This window comes from Enhydra lutris, unplaced genomic scaffold, assembly GCF_002288905.1.
Source record: "Enhydra lutris kenyoni isolate GAN:26980312 unplaced genomic scaffold, ASM228890v2 scaffoldscaffold14, whole genome shotgun sequence".
In the NCBI taxonomy this organism is placed as follows: domain Eukaryota; kingdom Metazoa; phylum Chordata; class Mammalia; order Carnivora; family Mustelidae; genus Enhydra; species Enhydra lutris.
Window position 1 is genome coordinate 545,932 of NW_019154098.1, and position 16,852 is coordinate 562,783.

Genomic DNA, 16,852 nt, shown 5'->3' on the forward strand with positions numbered 1-16,852 from the left:
GAGTCTCTGAGGGAGTCTGCTCCGGACCCCCACCCCAGCTGCTGGGGGTGCGGCGGTCTCTCGTGCCCCTCGGCCGGCCTGCCTCTGTCTACCCTGTGTCTCCGTGTCTTCCCGGGACGCTCTTGCGTCTTGCGCGCTTCTTCTCCTCGCAGAAGCACCCACTGAATGGGCGCCACTCCAGCAACGGCCTCCTCTTACCTAAGTGCGCCGGCTGTGAGCTTGTTCCCAAACAGCATCACATTCTGAAGCACTGGGGCTTAGGCCTCTGACAGATGTTTTTTGCAGGTGACACAATTCAACACATGACAGGCGCTTCCACCACTTTGCTGGAAGTCTCCTTGCCCAGAACCCAGGTCACTGCTTTCTTACCTTCCAGGTGACAGCAGGCAACCACCTGCTGACCTTTCTGCAAACACAGGTCCCCTTTCTCCAGCCTCTGCCAACAATGTCCTCCATGTCTGCTGGTCACCTGGTCCCGAAGCCAATGCCACCTGTTTTTGGTGTTTGGTGCAGGAAAACACCCTCTTGGGCGAGGGCGGCTACACTTGTCCATTTGCTGCCAGAAGCCAGCACACCCCTCGCCCCCATCGTCACAGACCTCCTCCTGGCGGTCAGGTCGCTCCTCTTCTGGCCTCTTGGTCCTGGACACAAGGAGCCAGAGTGTCCTGGGAGCAGCCGTGGCCATCAGCGCAGCGGGACCGTCCCTGGCAGAAGCCGTCATCCTCTGGGACGGACCCCAGACCTACAGGGACGGAGAGCCCAGACCCTCAGGGGCTCACTGTGGGGTGATGGGGAGCCATGCTTATTCTCACCCCCTTGGTATCTGGACGCCATGTGGTCCACCTGCAGGGACAGGTGTGTCACGGCTTAGTCGTACACCCCTCCCGGACACTGATTTTGACACTGTAACCCACTACAGATCCTTGGGGATTCAGCATGTGCCCCTCTCTCTGTGCCCACAGCATGTGCAGGGATAGGTTAGGCTATGACTTCCCTTCGAGGCCCTCGTGGTGGGAAGTGGAGACAGACCCTAAGGCTGTACACAAGGTCAGGAAAGGGAATGGTCCCTGTGTCTCCCCAGGGAGAGCAAGTTCCTACCAGAAGGCAACACTTCTGCTGGTCCAGATTAGGGGGTCTGGAAATTAGAGACCTTCGGGGACACCCACCCAGCTGTCCTCAGCCCACGTGTCAGGGTCTCATTCATTCTCAACCAGGACCGTAGCAGTTACCATGCGTCTCCCCTGCTTTGAAAGGGCCCTCCCGATCCGTGGCAACGTGCTTTACTGAGAAATCTGCTTTGTCTAATGGGAGCGCAGCCTCCCCAGCCTTTAGTGTTTTTGTGGAATATCTTCTCCCATCCTCTTCCTTTAACCTATTTTTATATGTAAGATGGGCTTGTTGTAGACAGTATTTGACTGGGTCCTGCTTTTTTGTGCCCAACGGCCTCCACCTTGTAGCTGGGATGCTCAGATCGGTCACATCTAATGTGATCGGGGACATGCTGGCCGTGGGTCTACCATCTTGCTCTGTGCTTTCTGTGGGTCTCAACTGTTTCTGTTTTCTTCTTCCTCTTTTTCTGCCTTCTTTTGGATTTGTTGAGAATTTTGCGTGACTTATTTTCTTTGTTGGCTTATTAGCTATAATTTGTGCTATTTTAATTTCTTTACTCTTTACAGAGACATCTTTGACGTATCACAGCCCACATTCCGGTGACAGCACCCCTTACCTCCGCAGCGAGTACTTCCTTCCATCTCCCACCTGGACGCTGCTCGCCAGTTCCGCATTTGTTTTTGTCTTTTATAAATCTCGCATACATTGTTAATTCTATTTAATCAGCAGATTATCTTCTAAATAACAAGAAATAAACTTTTCACGTTTACCTTTCAGTTACAATTTCCACATATTTCATTTCTTTGTGGAGATCTAGATTTTCACCTGGCGTCATTTTCTTCTGCCTGGAGGACTTTCTTTAGGATTTCTTATACTGTGACTCAGCTGGTGATGAACCCTTACAGCTTCTGTATGTCTGAAAAGTCTACCTAACCTGCGTGTTTGAGAGGTGTTCTCCCCGGGCATCCCAGTCTAGTTGGCAGTGTTTTCCTCCCAGCAGTTAGAGGCGTTGCTCTGCTCTCTCCCAGCTCGCTGTGTTTCCCTGAGAGATCAGTGTCGGCCACATCTTTGCTCCTTGTACACGCGTCTGTTGACTCCTCAACCCTGCTGGCTGCTTCTACTGTTTCCCGTGATCATTTGGATACGTCGGGCCTGGGTGTGGTTTCCTTCCCGTAGCTTGTGCCTGAGGCTTCCTGACCTTTTTGGATTGGTAAATTTATAATCATCATCAAATCTGGAAGATTCTAGGCCATCATTTCTACATTGTTCTCCCCAATCCGTCCTCCCTCTCAGGGCCCCTACCACGTCTTGGGCCATGTGAAGCCATGACTTCATGCCCAGGTCTTTCTCTGATTAGTCTCCTCTTCTGCGTGTTCTAGAGCAAATGTTGAGAGTGTGCAACCCCAGGGGAAGGCCAGGGAGGCGAGGGTGGAAAGGTTCACACTGCATTAGGAATTACAAAGTTGGGTGCCTGGGGGGCTCAGTGGGTTAAGCGTCTGCCTTTGGCTCAGGTCATGATCCCAGAGTCCAGGGATCGAGTCCCACATTCGGCTCCTTGCTCAGTGGGGAGCCTGCTTCTCCCTCTGCCTGCTTGTGCTCTCTCTCTCCCTCTCTGACAAATGAATAAAAAAAATCTTACCAAAAAAAAGGACATTACAAAGTTGCTAGACTGCCCCACACCAAATTTCCAGGGAATTCAGGCAGGATGACAGCTCACTGCCCACTGCCCCAGCCTCCCCCGTGGTGTCCCTGACTTCCTCTGGTCACCTTCTCTTTCCCCCCACTTCCTCCCCTCCCCCAGGGCCCACACTCCTGCGCCCCCTCCCCCTTGTGTTTCCTTTAAAATTTCCCCCAAAGAACTGTCCTGGAGGGGAATGGAAGTGTCCTGTGTCCTTCTTTCTTTTCTTTAAAGATTTTATTTGTCGAGAGAGAGAGCGGGTGAGAGAGAGCACAAGCAGAAGAGCGGCAGGCAGAGGGAGAAGTGGACTCCCACTGAGCAGGGAGCCTGAGGAAGGACTCAGTTCCTGGATCCTGGGAGCATGACCCGAGCTGCAGGCAGGCGCCTCACCGACTGAGCCAGGCGTCCATCCTGTGTCTTAATACAGGAGCAACTGAGTTTGTTAAAACTGAATGGAACACACATTTTGCTGTATGGAAATTCTATCTCAGGCTTGAAATGAGGCTGGAGGGTCTGAACAGGGTCAGGAGGGTGAATCCTTTGGAACGAAGTAGGACCTGGGTCACTCAGGGCTGCTAGCCTCTCCAGTGGCCGTAAGACTCAGGAGGCTGAGGGGACATCTTTCCTGAACCAAGAAGGGGACAGTGCCTAATCACACGTCCTGGTGCCCCCAGCTCCAGCTGGGTGAGCTCAGGGCAGGAGGCAGGGGCTGCCTCATACAACGCCCAGAACCCTGTGCGCTCTCCTGTCTTTCTTTGCTTACACTAAAAGTGGCATTTTGTGATACAACATCTGGGATTTGGGGGAGGGATGGGAATGGAAAGGAAACCAGATTGCCTGTGAGCCGGTCTCGGGTGATGGTGCTGATGGGCACACATGGGCCCATCTTATCTGACTTTCTGCACTTTTGCACACATCTGATATTTTCTTTTTTAAAAGATTTTATTTATTTATTTGACAGACAGAGATCACAAGTAGGCAGAGAGGCAGGCAGAGAGAGAGGAAGGGAAGCAGGATCCCCGCTGAGCAGACAGCCCGATGCGGGACTCGATCCCAGGACCCTGAAACCATGACCTGAGCCAAAGGCAGAGGCTTAACCCACTGAGCCACCCAGGGGTCCCACATCTGATATTTTCTATGATAAAAATATCATAGAAAAACAAAACAAAACAAAAACAAAAACCCACCCTGAAATTTGCATCTTGTTTAATTTGCATGTCTTTCCCAGTAAGATCTCTTGTTTATTGTGTGGTAAATTGCCTGTGTGTGGGGGGGTGGTCTCAGCATGTTCATTCTGTAGAGTTCATTTATAGTAGCTATTCTATAATCAGAATATTAACCCATTGTTATACAAACGTTTTCTACTACTTCGATATTTGCTCTTTGTCTTGTCTTTTTCTTTTTCTTTTTTTTTAAGGATTTAAAAAAAAAATGTATTTGAGAGAGAGGCAGAGAGGTCAGTGGGAGAAGCCGACTCCCCGCCAAGCAGAGAGCCTGATGTGGGACTGGATCCTGGGATTCCAGGATCATGCCAGAAGCCGAAGTCAGCGGCTTAACCAACTGAGCCACCCAGGACCCTACCTTGTCTTTTTCGAGTAGACATTTATAGTTGCCTCGTTCTCCTCTGTAGGTCGGAAGCTCCTGTCCCAGTAGGGACCTGTTTTGCCTCACACCCTTGTCCTCACAGGCCTGGAGGCGCTCACCAGCAGCCCCTCCCACCGAGAACCTCAGCCCCATTGTTGGGCCTTGGCTTTCCCTTGGGAAACCCTGCTCCCCTCTGCCCTGCTCCCTTCCCGCCAGCCTTCTCTGAGGGCTGATTTTTCTCTCCCCACCTCAGCCCCCTGGCCTGGAAGGGGGGCACCCACCGGCCCTGTTCCTCACTGTGGCCTGTGGCCCCTTCCCCACTCCTCCCTCCAGGAGTCCCAGCCGACGCGAGCCACCCGCTGTGCCAACCACCGTGCCAACCGCCCACACCAGCCCTTGCTGTGGGCACCGTGTGAATTCCTGATGGTCTCAAGTTCTCCTGACCACCCTTCAACTCCTGCCCCTCAGTCCTGCCCTCCTCTTCCTGCCAGCGACCTCGTCCTCTGCCCGTTATGCCCCGACCCTGTCACCATCAGTAACTGTCTCCCCTCACCCCCGCTCTGCCATTTCAACTCGACACCCCCTTCTCAGCCCATCGCCTGGCCGCCAGCTCAGTCCTGCAGACGCTGACCACCGCACCCCAGGCCCCCACCCTGCCATGTCCTCGCCCCATTTAGATCCCACGATCACTGTCACCTCTCTCTTGCACACCCCCTGGGCTCTGGTGCACCTTTTAGAAGCTCACCTGGGAAAAGCCCAAACACGGATGCGCCCAGCCCCAGCCGCTCTGCTTTTCTCCACTGGCGTCTGGGCGGCTCCTCAGACTCAACACAACCCCAGCTCCTCTGGACAGAGGCTACAGCTCACAACTGTCTCCCAGGCCTGGGCTCTACCCCCTCCTGCTCTCATGATCCAACCTATGACCTGGTCTGTCTTTCTGGTTGGTACCTGTGTCCTGGGCTGCCCATGGGCTCTAGGAGCAGGTGGGGAGTGGTTGTTCTGAGCGGCAAGTCTCACCTCACTGTTGGGAAACAGAATGAGCTGTCATGGATAGCCCACTATGCACACAGGGTTCCAACTGGTTTTCAGGAAAGCACCCCATCCCCCATTTTACTGAAGAGAAGGCTGAGGAGGGGGGTGTTGGGGTGCCAAGGGGCCAGACCAAAAGAGGCTCCTACAATAGGATCCTGGAAGCCAGGGAGAGGGATCCAGAAGGAGGAGTGGACCCTCTAGGCTAGGCTAGACTGGATTGGAGCCCTGCTAGAGTGCAGGGGGATGAGAAGGTGACCACAGGATTCAGGAGTGAGCACACACAGGGATCTTGGCTCTGCTGGGGGCCAGATGCTGGGGACATAACTCAGTGAGTCTCCCCTTTAAAGCCTGGCCTTCCAGCAGCAGGGGACCTGTGCAGGATTGGAGGTGGCATGCCCAGAAGCAGAGGGACATAGAGGGACACAGAACCAACACTGCATTCCCTCACCCCAGGTGGGTAAGAGTCTGGGCCTAGCTGCAACATGGATTCAGACGGAGGGGACAGAACAGAGGGGAGAGTCTCCGAGGACCTGGGTGCTAATGCCCTGAAGGCTGGAGTAACCCTCAGCTGGCTGGGTCCAGACAAGGCCAAAGCAGCCTTGTCTTCCCCTGTCCTCCCCTGCAACAAAGCCCCCCCCCCCCAACCTCTGGCCTCCAGCCCTCAGTGGGAGAGATTCAGGGTGGCCTCTGGTGGAGGACAGATGAAAGTTTCCAAAAGCATGAGAATCACCATCTCCTTCCCCAGTCCCTCCTAGCTGGACCCCAAGACTGGGGCGCAGCGACCTTGAGATCCTGGTGGAGGCAGGAGGGGCGCTGGAAAGGAGGCGGAGCAAGGAGGCCCAAGTAATTGAGAAGGGCCTCATGTGTGCTCTGCAACCCAGCCACTGCGGGCTGATGGCCGAGGCCTGGGCCCACCTGCCCCTCCCCGCCAGGCGCCTCCAGGGGCTGCGGACTCCACCTGAGCGAGCAGGATCAAGGCCTGCCCGCATAGTCCCCTCGGGATCGCCCTGCCCTGGGACACATGTGTCTGGGCCCTGACGACTTGTCCGTCAAGAGGGTTGGGAGCCTGGGGGGGGGGGGGAGGGGGACTTGAGAGAAGGAAAGGGACACGGACAGCGAACCAGGGGATGGAGGGACAGGGAGGTTGGATGGAGGAACAGAAAAACGACGGAAAAGGGGAAGGGGCACGAACAGAGGGCGTGAACAAGAGGATGGGCAGCCGAGCGGGAGAATGAGGGAAGGGGCCAGGAACACACGAGCACAGGGATAAAGTGACTGGGTCTAGAGGAGGGAACAGGGATGAAGTCAGAGAGGAGGCAGGGGCGGTTGTCCGGGAGGAGTTTGGGGCGGGGGCCTGTGGCGCTGCGGAAGGGACTGTGCCGGGCACGTCCAGCCCGCGCCCGGAGGGTCTGCCCGGTAATTAGGCCTCGGTCCAGATGGGCCCCCAGTCCCGCAATCAAAATGCTAATTGGCCCCGCGCCTCCGGCTGCGCCTCGGCCCGGCCCTCCTGGGAGGGAGCAGGGACTACAGGCTCGGCCGAGGGGGGGGGGGGTCCCGTCCCCGCCCCTACTTAGGGCCTCGCCGGCTGCGGCTCCGCGATAAGGGGGCGGCGGCGCCCCGCCCCCACCCCTCGGGAACGCCTGCCACGCAAGATGGATATGCAGCCGCGGCCGCGGCCAGGGCCACAAAACGGGCCTGTGGTCTCCGCCGCGCCCCCCCGTGCGGGGCCAGCTCGCTCGCGCGCACACTTGCTCGCCTGCGGGGCCGAGCCGCGGGAGGAAGCGGGGCGCCGCGCTCAGCCCTCCAGGCACGCCCCCGCACGCGCGCTCCCGGAGTGGCCCGCCCGCCGCGCGCTCCCGGCCGGGGCCCGCGGTCCCGCCGCGCCGCCCTGCACAAGGTCACTGCGTGTAGCGGCGGGGGCGCGCGCGCCCCCGCCGTGCACGCGCTCCCGGCTCGGCCGCGCCCGGACACTCCCCGGAGCCACCCCTGCGACCTTGGTCCTCAGTGACAGCGGGTCGCGCGGAGGCGCGCTCCGAGCGTGGACTCCCGAGCCATCCGGCGCAGGCGAGGGAGGGTACAATGGCAGCTCCGGGTCCTAATTGAGGACATATGTCCCCACGCGCAGCCATTGTGCGGCCTGGAGCCCCCGACACCCCCGTACCCGGCCATTGGCGGCTGGGGCTGACGTCATGGGGGCTGCAAACTCCGGGCGGGCGGCCTCGGGAAGGGTTATCCGCCTGGTTGCGGAGCCGCCGGGGGGAGCTGCAGCCGCGCGGAAGGGTGTAAAACCACCACGAAGTCGAATTTCTAGAGCAAGGGCATGGCAGCCCCTCTCCCGCTTCACAGCCCGTTCGCTGCGTCGCCGCGGCGCTCGACCTCAGTCCCCGGGGAAAGAGGCGGAGGGGGGAGGCCTCTCCAGCGGGCGCGAGGTCAGCCCAGGTGACCGAGTGGCAGGGAGACACTGCGGCACGGGGCGCGCGCCGCGCTTCCACACTGCGCTTTCGCTGCCTCAGCATTCGCTCCTTCGCCTCCCCTCCGCCCCCGCCCCGCCCCTAGGATCCCCAGCCTCCGCACCCGAAAGCCAGGCAGGCTGGACTAGCCTGGGATCCGCCCTGCGTTCCTCCCCACAAGATCCAAAGTCTGGGGCTCGCGAGTCCCAGGCCTGTTTCCCCCCTCCCCCCACGCACGACAATGCCGCAGACCGCTGGGCCTCCATTCCCGAAGCTGCTCGGGGGAAATCCACACATGCTGGGGCCGCGGCATCCCCAAGACCCCTCCCAGGAGACCCTGGACGGGCCCGGCCCCGCGCAGCCATTTCCGCCGGCCTCTCCTCCCTCCCCTTCTCCCCCTCCCTCAGCTTCTGGGCTTTAAAAGCCGGAGGCTGGGCCCGGCCGCAGGCAGAGGCGGCCGTGGGCGCAGGAGGCCGGGCCCGGGAGCTGTCCGAGCGCTGAGCCCCGCCCCCGGAGCCCCCGTCCCTCCCTCTCTCCTTCCCTCGGCCCGCCCTCCCTGCGCACCCCTCCCCCCCGAGGACCCCCGCCCCCCGCTCGCCGCCGCCGCCGCCGCCGCTCGCTCCGGCTGCAGAACAATAAAGCAAGCCTCCCAGAGACCCCCGCCGAGGACCCCTGCCTGGCGGCGGAGCATCCGCTGCCGGCCCCTCGCCGCCCGCCGCGGCTGAGCGCGCCCGGTCGCTGGCCGAGGTGCTGGCCGGGCCGGCGCTGGCCGCGGTGCTGAAGCTGTTGGCGCTCTCGCCGCCGCCGCCGCCGCCGCCGCCGCGTTCTCCGGGCCCGGCGCCTCCACCCCCAGGGGCATGGGGGGTCGCTGACTGAAGCTCCGCCGCGGCGGTGGGGGGGGAGGGGAAGGGGGCCGCGGAGCCGGGCCAGCCCTGCACCCACTCGCAGCCTCCGGGCCCGGGACGGAGCCGCTCCCCCCTTCCCCACACCCCACCCCCCGGCCTCCTCCCCCGCCTGTCCAGGGGCGGCACTGCGGGCTGGGAAGCCAGGACCAGAGGAGGGAAGGAAAGAAGGAAGGAAGGAAGGAAGAAAAGAAGGAAGGAAAGAAGGAAGGAAGGAAGAGAAGAGAAGAGAAGAGAAGAGAAGAGAAGGAAAAGAGGAGGAATTCAGAGGAGCAGAGGAGGAAACGCAGGGGAGGAAGGAAGGCAGGAGGAGAGAGGACGGCACTCCAGCGGCAGCATCCAAAGGCCAGAGTGGGGACCCTTGCTGCCTCCGCCACTCCTCGGATGGTGACGGGGCCCCGCCGCGGCCGCAGCCCCCCCGCGCCCCGGCTCTGCAGGCCCGCAGCGCCGGAGCCCCGCAGGAATCATGCCCAGATCCTTCCTGGTCAAGAAGGTCAAACTTGACACGTTCTCCTCGGCGGACCTCGAGAGCTCCTACGGGCGCGCCCGCAGCGACCTCGGAGTGCGACTGCACGAGAAAGGTGCGAGCTGGGCTGAGGCTGGGGACAGCAAGGGGTCCAGGGCAATGCTGGGAGGGGTAGAGGACCAGAGTATGGGGATGGAAGGGTCAGGGGCTCCAGGAAATAGACCTGAGGGAATAGAACCAGAAGGAGACAGTGGCTGAAGCTGGACTGTGGAGGAAGGTGGGAGAGGGGAACGCAGAAGCAGGCCGGAACAAGGCCAAGGCCAGACAGGGAGGGTGTCAATGCAGGAGAGAAGGTGGGGAGCAAGGGTGGGAAACAGGAAGTGCCCGAAGGTACGCATAGACCCACACCCTGGCTGTGCGTGTGGACACTTGCTGATATGACAGGACCTGCCATGCATGCCGACCCACACCCAGAAACCTGGGCCCTCCTGAGTATCATCCTCTCTTTTTTGGCTAGGGTCACAGAGTGCTGTGAGTTCCAGGGAGTAGGCATGGGTCCACTGGGGGCCGCCACCTGTCAGGACTAGGGCACCAGCAGAGGAGCTGCAGTATTTCCCCTGCAACCAGGGCCAGGGAGGAGGATGTAGGCAGGAGGGCTCCAAGTAGGCAGGTCCTAAGTGCTGGGATCAGGGGGAGGCTCTTTGTGTAAAGGTGCCCAAGTTCAAGGACAACTGTTAACATGCAGGCAGGAGGGCTGGGAGTGCCAGCAGTGTGGGGTGGCAAACAAGTGTGAGCCTGTGTGTGCGCCTGTGTGCGCCCATGTGACTGCGTGAGGCCATGTGACTGCGTGCGCTTGCTTGTGTGTGACCCTGTATGAGTGTGTGCCTGCCTGTGTGCCACTACATGGGACCATGTGACTCTGAGGCCGCTGTGCACCCATGTGACTGGTGACCCTGGCTGACAGTGTGTCCAGGGTGGCTGCATGTGTGACCCTGCATGAAAAGGTGGCATGCTGGGGTGAGCGTGCCGCCCACCCTATGAGGACACTCCAGGGTTGATGGTGGCTGGGAAGCAGAGTGTAACCCTGAAGAAGCCAGAGGCTGCATCGTGTGGTGTGTGCACTTGTGACTCTGAGGTTGTGAAATCCATCTTGTACCTTGAGAACAACTGTAGTTACTGGCATGAATGATGTTGCCTGCCTGCAGCTTGTCCCAGTGAAGGTGTCCCCTGGTGGGTGCCCTGGCACTCTCCAACGCAGGGACTCCCTGGTCACCCGTCCTGAGGCTCGGGAAGGCCCCTACAAAGGGTTAGGGCCTGGGGGAAGAGGGCTATGTGGAACAAGGTAGGACCCAAGGGTGCAGGATGACCTAAGGGAGTCAGGAAAGAAGCAGTGTAGATGTAGGAAGGTAGGGCTGGAGCGGGAAGGGGGTCAAGTCCAGTGAGTAGTAGAAGACCTGGGAGGTAAGAAGGAGGTGCTAGAGGGGGTAGGAGGGGCTGTCTGAGGGAGAAGTCTTCAGGGCTTGTTGGGGGGCCTCGGGGACCAAGGAGAGGGGGCATCAAGCCTGGACACGAGTTCTAGGTGCCGAGGGGAAGAGCAGGTGGGAACCCGGAGAGGCAGGAGCGACGGGGTCCCTCGGTGGGCGGTCCCGGCTTTGTGCGCTGCGGGTCCGCAGTGTGTTGCATAATCAGGGAAAACTGCTGAAGTGGGGAGAACCCGAGGGGGAGGAGGGTGGAGGAAGAAGGGCGAGGGAAGCGCCGCCCCTCCCCCCTGACCTTGAGGCTCCGCGGAAGGGGGGCAGCCGCGCCCGAGGATGCGCCTCTTTCCTCCCCCTGCGAGGGTGGGGCGGGCGGCGGGGGCGGAGCTGGGCCCGGCCCAGTCTCATCTGTCCTCTTCTCTTCCCCTCCCTGCCTCCTCCACCCTCCTTGCCCCGCGGTCCCCCGGCCCCTTCTCCTTTGTCCTTTTCCTTGTTCCCTTCTTCCCGGACCCCGTGTCGCCCTCCGCCTTCCCGTGTGTGTCTCGCCCGCTGCCCGGTTCCCCCTCCCTCTATCTGCTTGTCCGCCTCGGCCCTCAGGATACCTCAACGACTACGCGGGGCCCGCCTCCGTCTACGATGGCGATGCCGAGGCGGCCTTGCTCAAAGGGCCGTCCCCAGAGCCCATGTACGCTGCGGCCGTGCGTGGAGAACTGGGCCCGGCGGCCGCGGGCTCGGCACCGCCTCCCACCCCGCGCCCAGAGCTGGCTACAGCCGCGGGCGGCTACATCAACGGCGACGCGGCGGTCAGCGAGGGCTACGCGGCTGACGCCTTCTTCATCACCGACGGGCGCTCGCGCCGTAAGGCCGCCAACGCCGCGGCTCCCTCCACGGCCTCCGCGGCAGCTCCCGACTGCGACGGCGGAGGCGGGGCCGGGGCGGGTGCGCGCGGCGCGGGGTCGGGGGCCGGGGGCCGGGGCGGCGCGCGCGCGGGGGTGAGCACGGAGGCGCGCGCGGGGCCTGGGGCTGGCGGCGCAGGGGGCCGGCACGCTTGCGGCGAGTGCGGGAAAACGTACGCCACGTCGTCGAACCTGAGCCGTCACAAGCAGACGCACCGCAGCCTGGACAGTCAGCTGGCGCGGCGGTGCCCGACGTGCGGCAAGGTGTACGTGTCCATGCCGGCCATGGCCATGCACCTGCTCACGCACGACCTGCGCCACAAGTGCGGCGTGTGCGGCAAGGCCTTCTCGAGGCCCTGGCTGCTGCAAGGCCACATGCGCTCCCACACAGGCGAGAAGCCCTTCGGCTGCGCGCACTGCGGCAAGGCCTTCGCCGACCGCTCCAACCTGCGCGCGCACATGCAGACGCACTCGGCCTTCAAGCACTTCCAGTGCAAGCGCTGCAAGAAGAGCTTCGCGCTCAAGTCCTATCTCAACAAGCACTACGAGTCTGCATGCTTCAAAGGCGGCGCTGGCAGCGGCGGCCCCGCGGCCCAGGCGCCCGCCGCTTCGCCGCAGCTCAGTCCCGTGCAGGCCTAGGGCGGCGGCGCCTCCGCCAGCCCAGCCGGGTCGGCTCTCAGCAATACGGGCCCCCAGGGAAGTCTCCGCCAGCTCCCGGGCGGAGGGGCCGGAGGGCGGGCCCCTCCTCACAGCAATAGAGGGAGGGGGTCCGGCCCCGCCCCGCCCGCCAGGGGCCTTGTCGGCCCCTTCAAGCAATAGGGTCCTGAGGGGAGACCCACCCCGAACCCCCTCCCTTCCCCTCCAGGGTGCCCCAGGCTTTTTCCCAGCAATAGGGTCGAGGAGACCCAGAACCGAACCTCATCTCCGAGTTAGGTCTCTGAAGACGGGGGTGGGGTGAGGTGGGCAGCACCCCCTCCTCCCTCCTCTGCGCCCCTGGATCGCGTCGCAGAGACTCAGGTCTTCCCCACCCCTTTCCCAAGCCTTCCAAGGGCCAGGCCTGCGGCCTAGACGTCCAGGGAGCAGACGGGGGGGAGGAGCCGGAGGGGGGTTCCTGCAGAGGCGTCCCTACTCCTCAGTCTTCGCTGAACCCCAGGAGTGATAGACGCGTTGGGAATCAGGGAGAGAGGCGGACGGCGGCACCCCTCTCCCTCGGGTTCTTTCTGGGGCCTCAGTCCAAGCCGCTCTCCCGCCCTCGCCTCGCATCCTCGGCCAAATCCGAATTCTTCCAGCCCAGCTTCCCGGGCTCTGTCCTTCACAACGAATAATAATGACGCATATCGAATCGCATGGACTTATCCGACCTCCTCAGACCCCACTCCCGCCCTGCCCCGGGGCCCCCTCCCTCGTCCCCGGGCATTCGGTGTTGGAGGACGGATCCTGGGGCCCGGCAGGCAGGCCTGGGCACAGCCCATTACACACCTCTCTGTATTCGCTTTGCGGGTAAAGCCCCCTGGGGGGGTTGCGGATGCGTCGGGTTTCTTTCTTTCTGTATTTGTACGTTTTATTTATGAACGGATTGCACTCGGGTCAGGGAAGGGGCGCTGAGGCCCCCATCCTTCCCGCCGACGCCGGGGGCTCGGGATGTCCGGGATCACTTTCCCCGCCCCTGAACCCCGCCCCTACCTGGGCCCTACCCTCGAGCCCCAGGCCCCGCCCCCACTCTGTTGCCAACTTTCGCCCGTCTATGCCAAAGCCTCGGCGGCGACCCCGCCCCAAGGGCCCGCCCCATTGGCCGCCGCCTTTGTGACGTCACTGCATGCAGCCCCAACCCTCCTCCTGTCCCTTCCCGGGGCTGCCCGCTCCCTCTCCCTCTTAGTTAGTCCGATGCCGACTATAGAGCAATAATGCGCACTGCATGCGAAGCTGCCGCCGCCTCTAGAGTTACTGAGAATCAGGTATCCCCCTGCCCTATCCACCCCATAGGCCCCTAGATCAGGGACATTGCGCGGGGCCGGACGCGCAGACTTTCTTCCCCTCCTCCTCCCTACTCCCCCACGGCAGAGCCCTGCGGGTGTAATGGTTCCAGGGGCAGTGGCGGGGGTGGTTGCCCCCAAGACCCCTCCTTCAGTCATCCATCACCCACCTACTCTGTGCCAGGCCCGCTGCAGAGTCAGCCAGGGATGCAGCGACCTGCAGGGGTGCGTGTTTGCCACAGGGGTCCGTCAGGTTTGGGTGGGCCAAGGAGGGCTGCATACGCAGAGAAAGGCCTGATCCCTAGACCCAACCCTGCATCCCCCTTACTTCTTCCCTGCCCCAGCCGGGGTCCACTGCTGGGTGCAACTGGGCTCTCCCTTTGACTAGCACCTGGCGTTCTCAGCTCAGGTGGCACAGACCCAGGGCCCCAAGGCCCAGCACGACCAGGCCACCCATACCAACTTTCAGTCCTTCCATCTTCTGGCCACCATGGGCTCTGCTGTATGGGGCCAGGGGCCCAGGCCAGACAAAAGGTGCGCGCTGGAGTGTATGACCTGGTCAGCCCCATCCCCATGGGCACCAAGCTGCTACAGAACAGCCCCTGCAGGAGTGGACTGGGGGCCCAGCACAGCAGGGCCCGCATCCCAAACCCTCTGCACCACACCTCGGGGTCCAACAGCTCCCAGGCTGGGGTCTGCCCTCCTGTGCTGGGCACACCCGCATGCACACGCACGCACACAGGCGCCCCACCCTACCCCCACACGCCGGTCTACCTACCTAAGGAGAAGGCCAGAGGGCCATGGGCCGGCCAGGGTCTCCTGCTTCTCCCTACAACACCCCGCCGCCGCCGTGGAAAGCCATGGGCCCCCTCCCGCCCCCATAACTAAGCAGCACAATAACCGACTTAGCGAATTCAGGTAGAAGGAACGTTTAGGTAGCACCTATTTTGTACTGATTCTACGAGTAGGGCCCGAGATGCGGGGGCCCTCGGGTGGGGGTTGCGGCCGCCGGCCTGCCCCGCCCCCACCCCCCGCCTGCGCCCCGCCGCCTTGTACATACTCCCACCCACCCGGAACAGGCCGGGATTTTTACTCGGGCCGCGCCCCTCTTCCGCCCCCGTTTGGGGCTGGGCCGGCCGGACAGACGGACGGACGGACAGACCTCCTTCCTAAGCACAATAGCACCAGCTCCCCGGAGCGCCGCACCTCCACGAGGAGAATAAATGCCACTCTTGATAGAACTTGGAGTGTCGGGTTGATGTATCCAATGCTGGGCCGACGCCACGGGGGCACTGGGATGTCTGGGGGTCGGCTGCCCCGTCATGCTGGGTCCCAGAGGCAAGGCTGTGCAGGTACAGTGCTGGGAACGGCAGCCGGCCCATGCGGCCCCAGGGCCGGGCACTGCCTTTGTCAGGGCGCACCAGTGTCCCCTTTTGCAAGAGGGTTCTCTTCCACCCAGAAGGGCCAGCCTGGCAGGCCAAGCTGTGGGAGAACTCCCCCAAAAAGCAGTTGGCATTTGTCCCATGGCAGGTTAATCGGCTCTGTGCCTGGAACTGAGGGAGCTGAGGGTCTCCAGCCTGAAGTCAGGCCGGACCAGAAGTGATCTGGAGCCCCCAGAGTAGGCACAGCAAGGCCTGCAGACCTATGGCCTGCTGTCCCTGTACAAGCCCCTAGGGCCTGACACCTTGCAACAAACCCTCCTCAATGCCAGTGGAGGAAAGGGGGCCAGTGGGGGGTGCAGGGTCTAGCTCCTTGCTGCTGTGTGCTGCCCACGCCCTAACCCCTCACTGTCTGAGGAGGCCTCCGTGGACAGCTGACCCGTGTTGCTTCCGGGTGGGCCACACAGGCTTCCACAGCCACCCACAGGCCTTGAGCCTTAGACTGGATGAATCAAACTGAGATGAGGGGTGGGACTGTGCTGGTCAGGGACAGCCCAAGGACAGGGACCCCTGCCCCAGCAATGCCTCCTGATACCCAGGTAGGCAGGCATGAGCCAGAGGCCCAAAGTCTTTGGAGTCATGCAGTTGAACCAAATGATCCCAGGGCCAGCCGTGTGAATCCTGGCAGGAGATAGGCCTGCCCAGACTTCATCGGGATGGACAGCAGGGGAGCCTGACCTGCAGGAAGTTGGCCTATAGTGTGCTTAGGGTGGGGCTCACATGGAGGGGGACGCCCTCTTCTGGGGAACACTGTCAGCAGTAAAAACTTCAGGAGGGAAAGCCCGTGGTATTGGGAGAGGTCAGTGTGCAGATGCTCCTGCCCAGGGATCCTTGGCTTTCACAGTCCCGGGGCTGGGGTGGGCTTCAGAGCTCAATTTGCGTACGAAAAATCAGCCTCTGGGAGAACAGCTTATCCAAGGCCTGCCTTTGACACAAGCCCTTCCCCAATACCCCTATCCACCCTACACCAGCCATCACACGTGGGTGAGGAATGCTCCTTCCTTCCCATCTTCTGGGTCTAGACAGGCTGTCTCTGCTTCTCCAGGAGTCTGAGAGGCGATAGGGTGGAAGAAGGGAAACCGCCTCCCTGAGGCCTGGAGCAAGTCCAACCCTCAATCTCCACAGATTTCCCCGGACAGGACTTCACATCCCAGAGAATGGGCGGCCCTGACAGCTGACCACCATGTCCTGTGTCCCCCATTGGGCCAGACCCTTCACGGGCCTCAGTGGCCTGCCACAGGCTGAGCTTCTAAGCTCTGCATCTCTTCCAGCCAGGCCTGTAAGGCTCCTGGCCTCTGGTCCCCTAATCAGTTGCTGCCCCTGGCCGGGAAATCCCCACTGAGCTTTCTTCCATAACCCTCATGTACCCCTTTGTCACCAAGCAATCCCACCTACCTTGACCTTTCCCCTCTCCCCTGGCATCCTGGGTCTCATTTTCCCCAGGACCCTGAGGTAACTGATGCTGTGGGTGTCGTGTGAAGCTCCAGTGCTGACCCCCTCCCCCTCCCAAGACCCCCATGTGCCCCTCCCTCGCACAGGCCTCCCTGCCTCCCTCCGGGCCCTTCCCCTGCCCCTGGTTCTGAGGCTTGTCCTTATTGCTGCTCTCACAGCCCATGCCTGCCTATTAACCCGCTGTCCTGCTCTCCTCGCGCTCTGCTCCAGTGCCCCGCTGGACTGGTCCTCCCTGGTGATCCCTTGTCCACTCTGGTCGCTTTGCTCCTGCTGACACAGGCCTGCCAATGGCTTGGAGCCTGACGTGGATGCAGGCGGCCGCTTCCAACATGACTCTTCACCCTTTATGACTAGGGCACCCCGCCTCTCCAGGCCTACTGGGAGCCCGAGTCATT

General features: G+C 61.7%; 1 protein-coding gene across 1 annotated transcript; it reads left to right on the forward strand.

Moving 5' to 3' along the window:
* The first annotated feature begins 9,222 nt into the window (after positions 1–9,222).
* On the forward strand, positions 9,223–12,232 carry LOC111146456 (scratch family transcriptional repressor 1). The gene is made up of 2 exons (XM_022502010.1): positions 9,223–9,337; positions 11,295–12,232. The coding sequence occupies exons 1-2, from the start codon at positions 9,223–9,225 to the stop codon at positions 12,230–12,232; spliced, it is 1,053 nt and encodes a 350-aa protein (XP_022357718.1).
* The last annotated feature ends 4,620 nt before the right edge of the window (positions 12,233–16,852 follow it).

Excerpts from the sequence above, each read along its gene's own strand:
- LOC111146456 (XM_022502010.1), top strand. The coding sequence starts at position 9,223 with ATGCCCAGATCCTTCCTGGTCAAGAAGGTCAAACTTGACACGTTCTCC. Across the intron at positions 9,338-11,294 it reads AGTGCGACTGCACGAGAAAG|GATACCTCAACGACTACGCG; the intron begins GTGCGAGCTGGG and ends CTCGGCCCTCAG.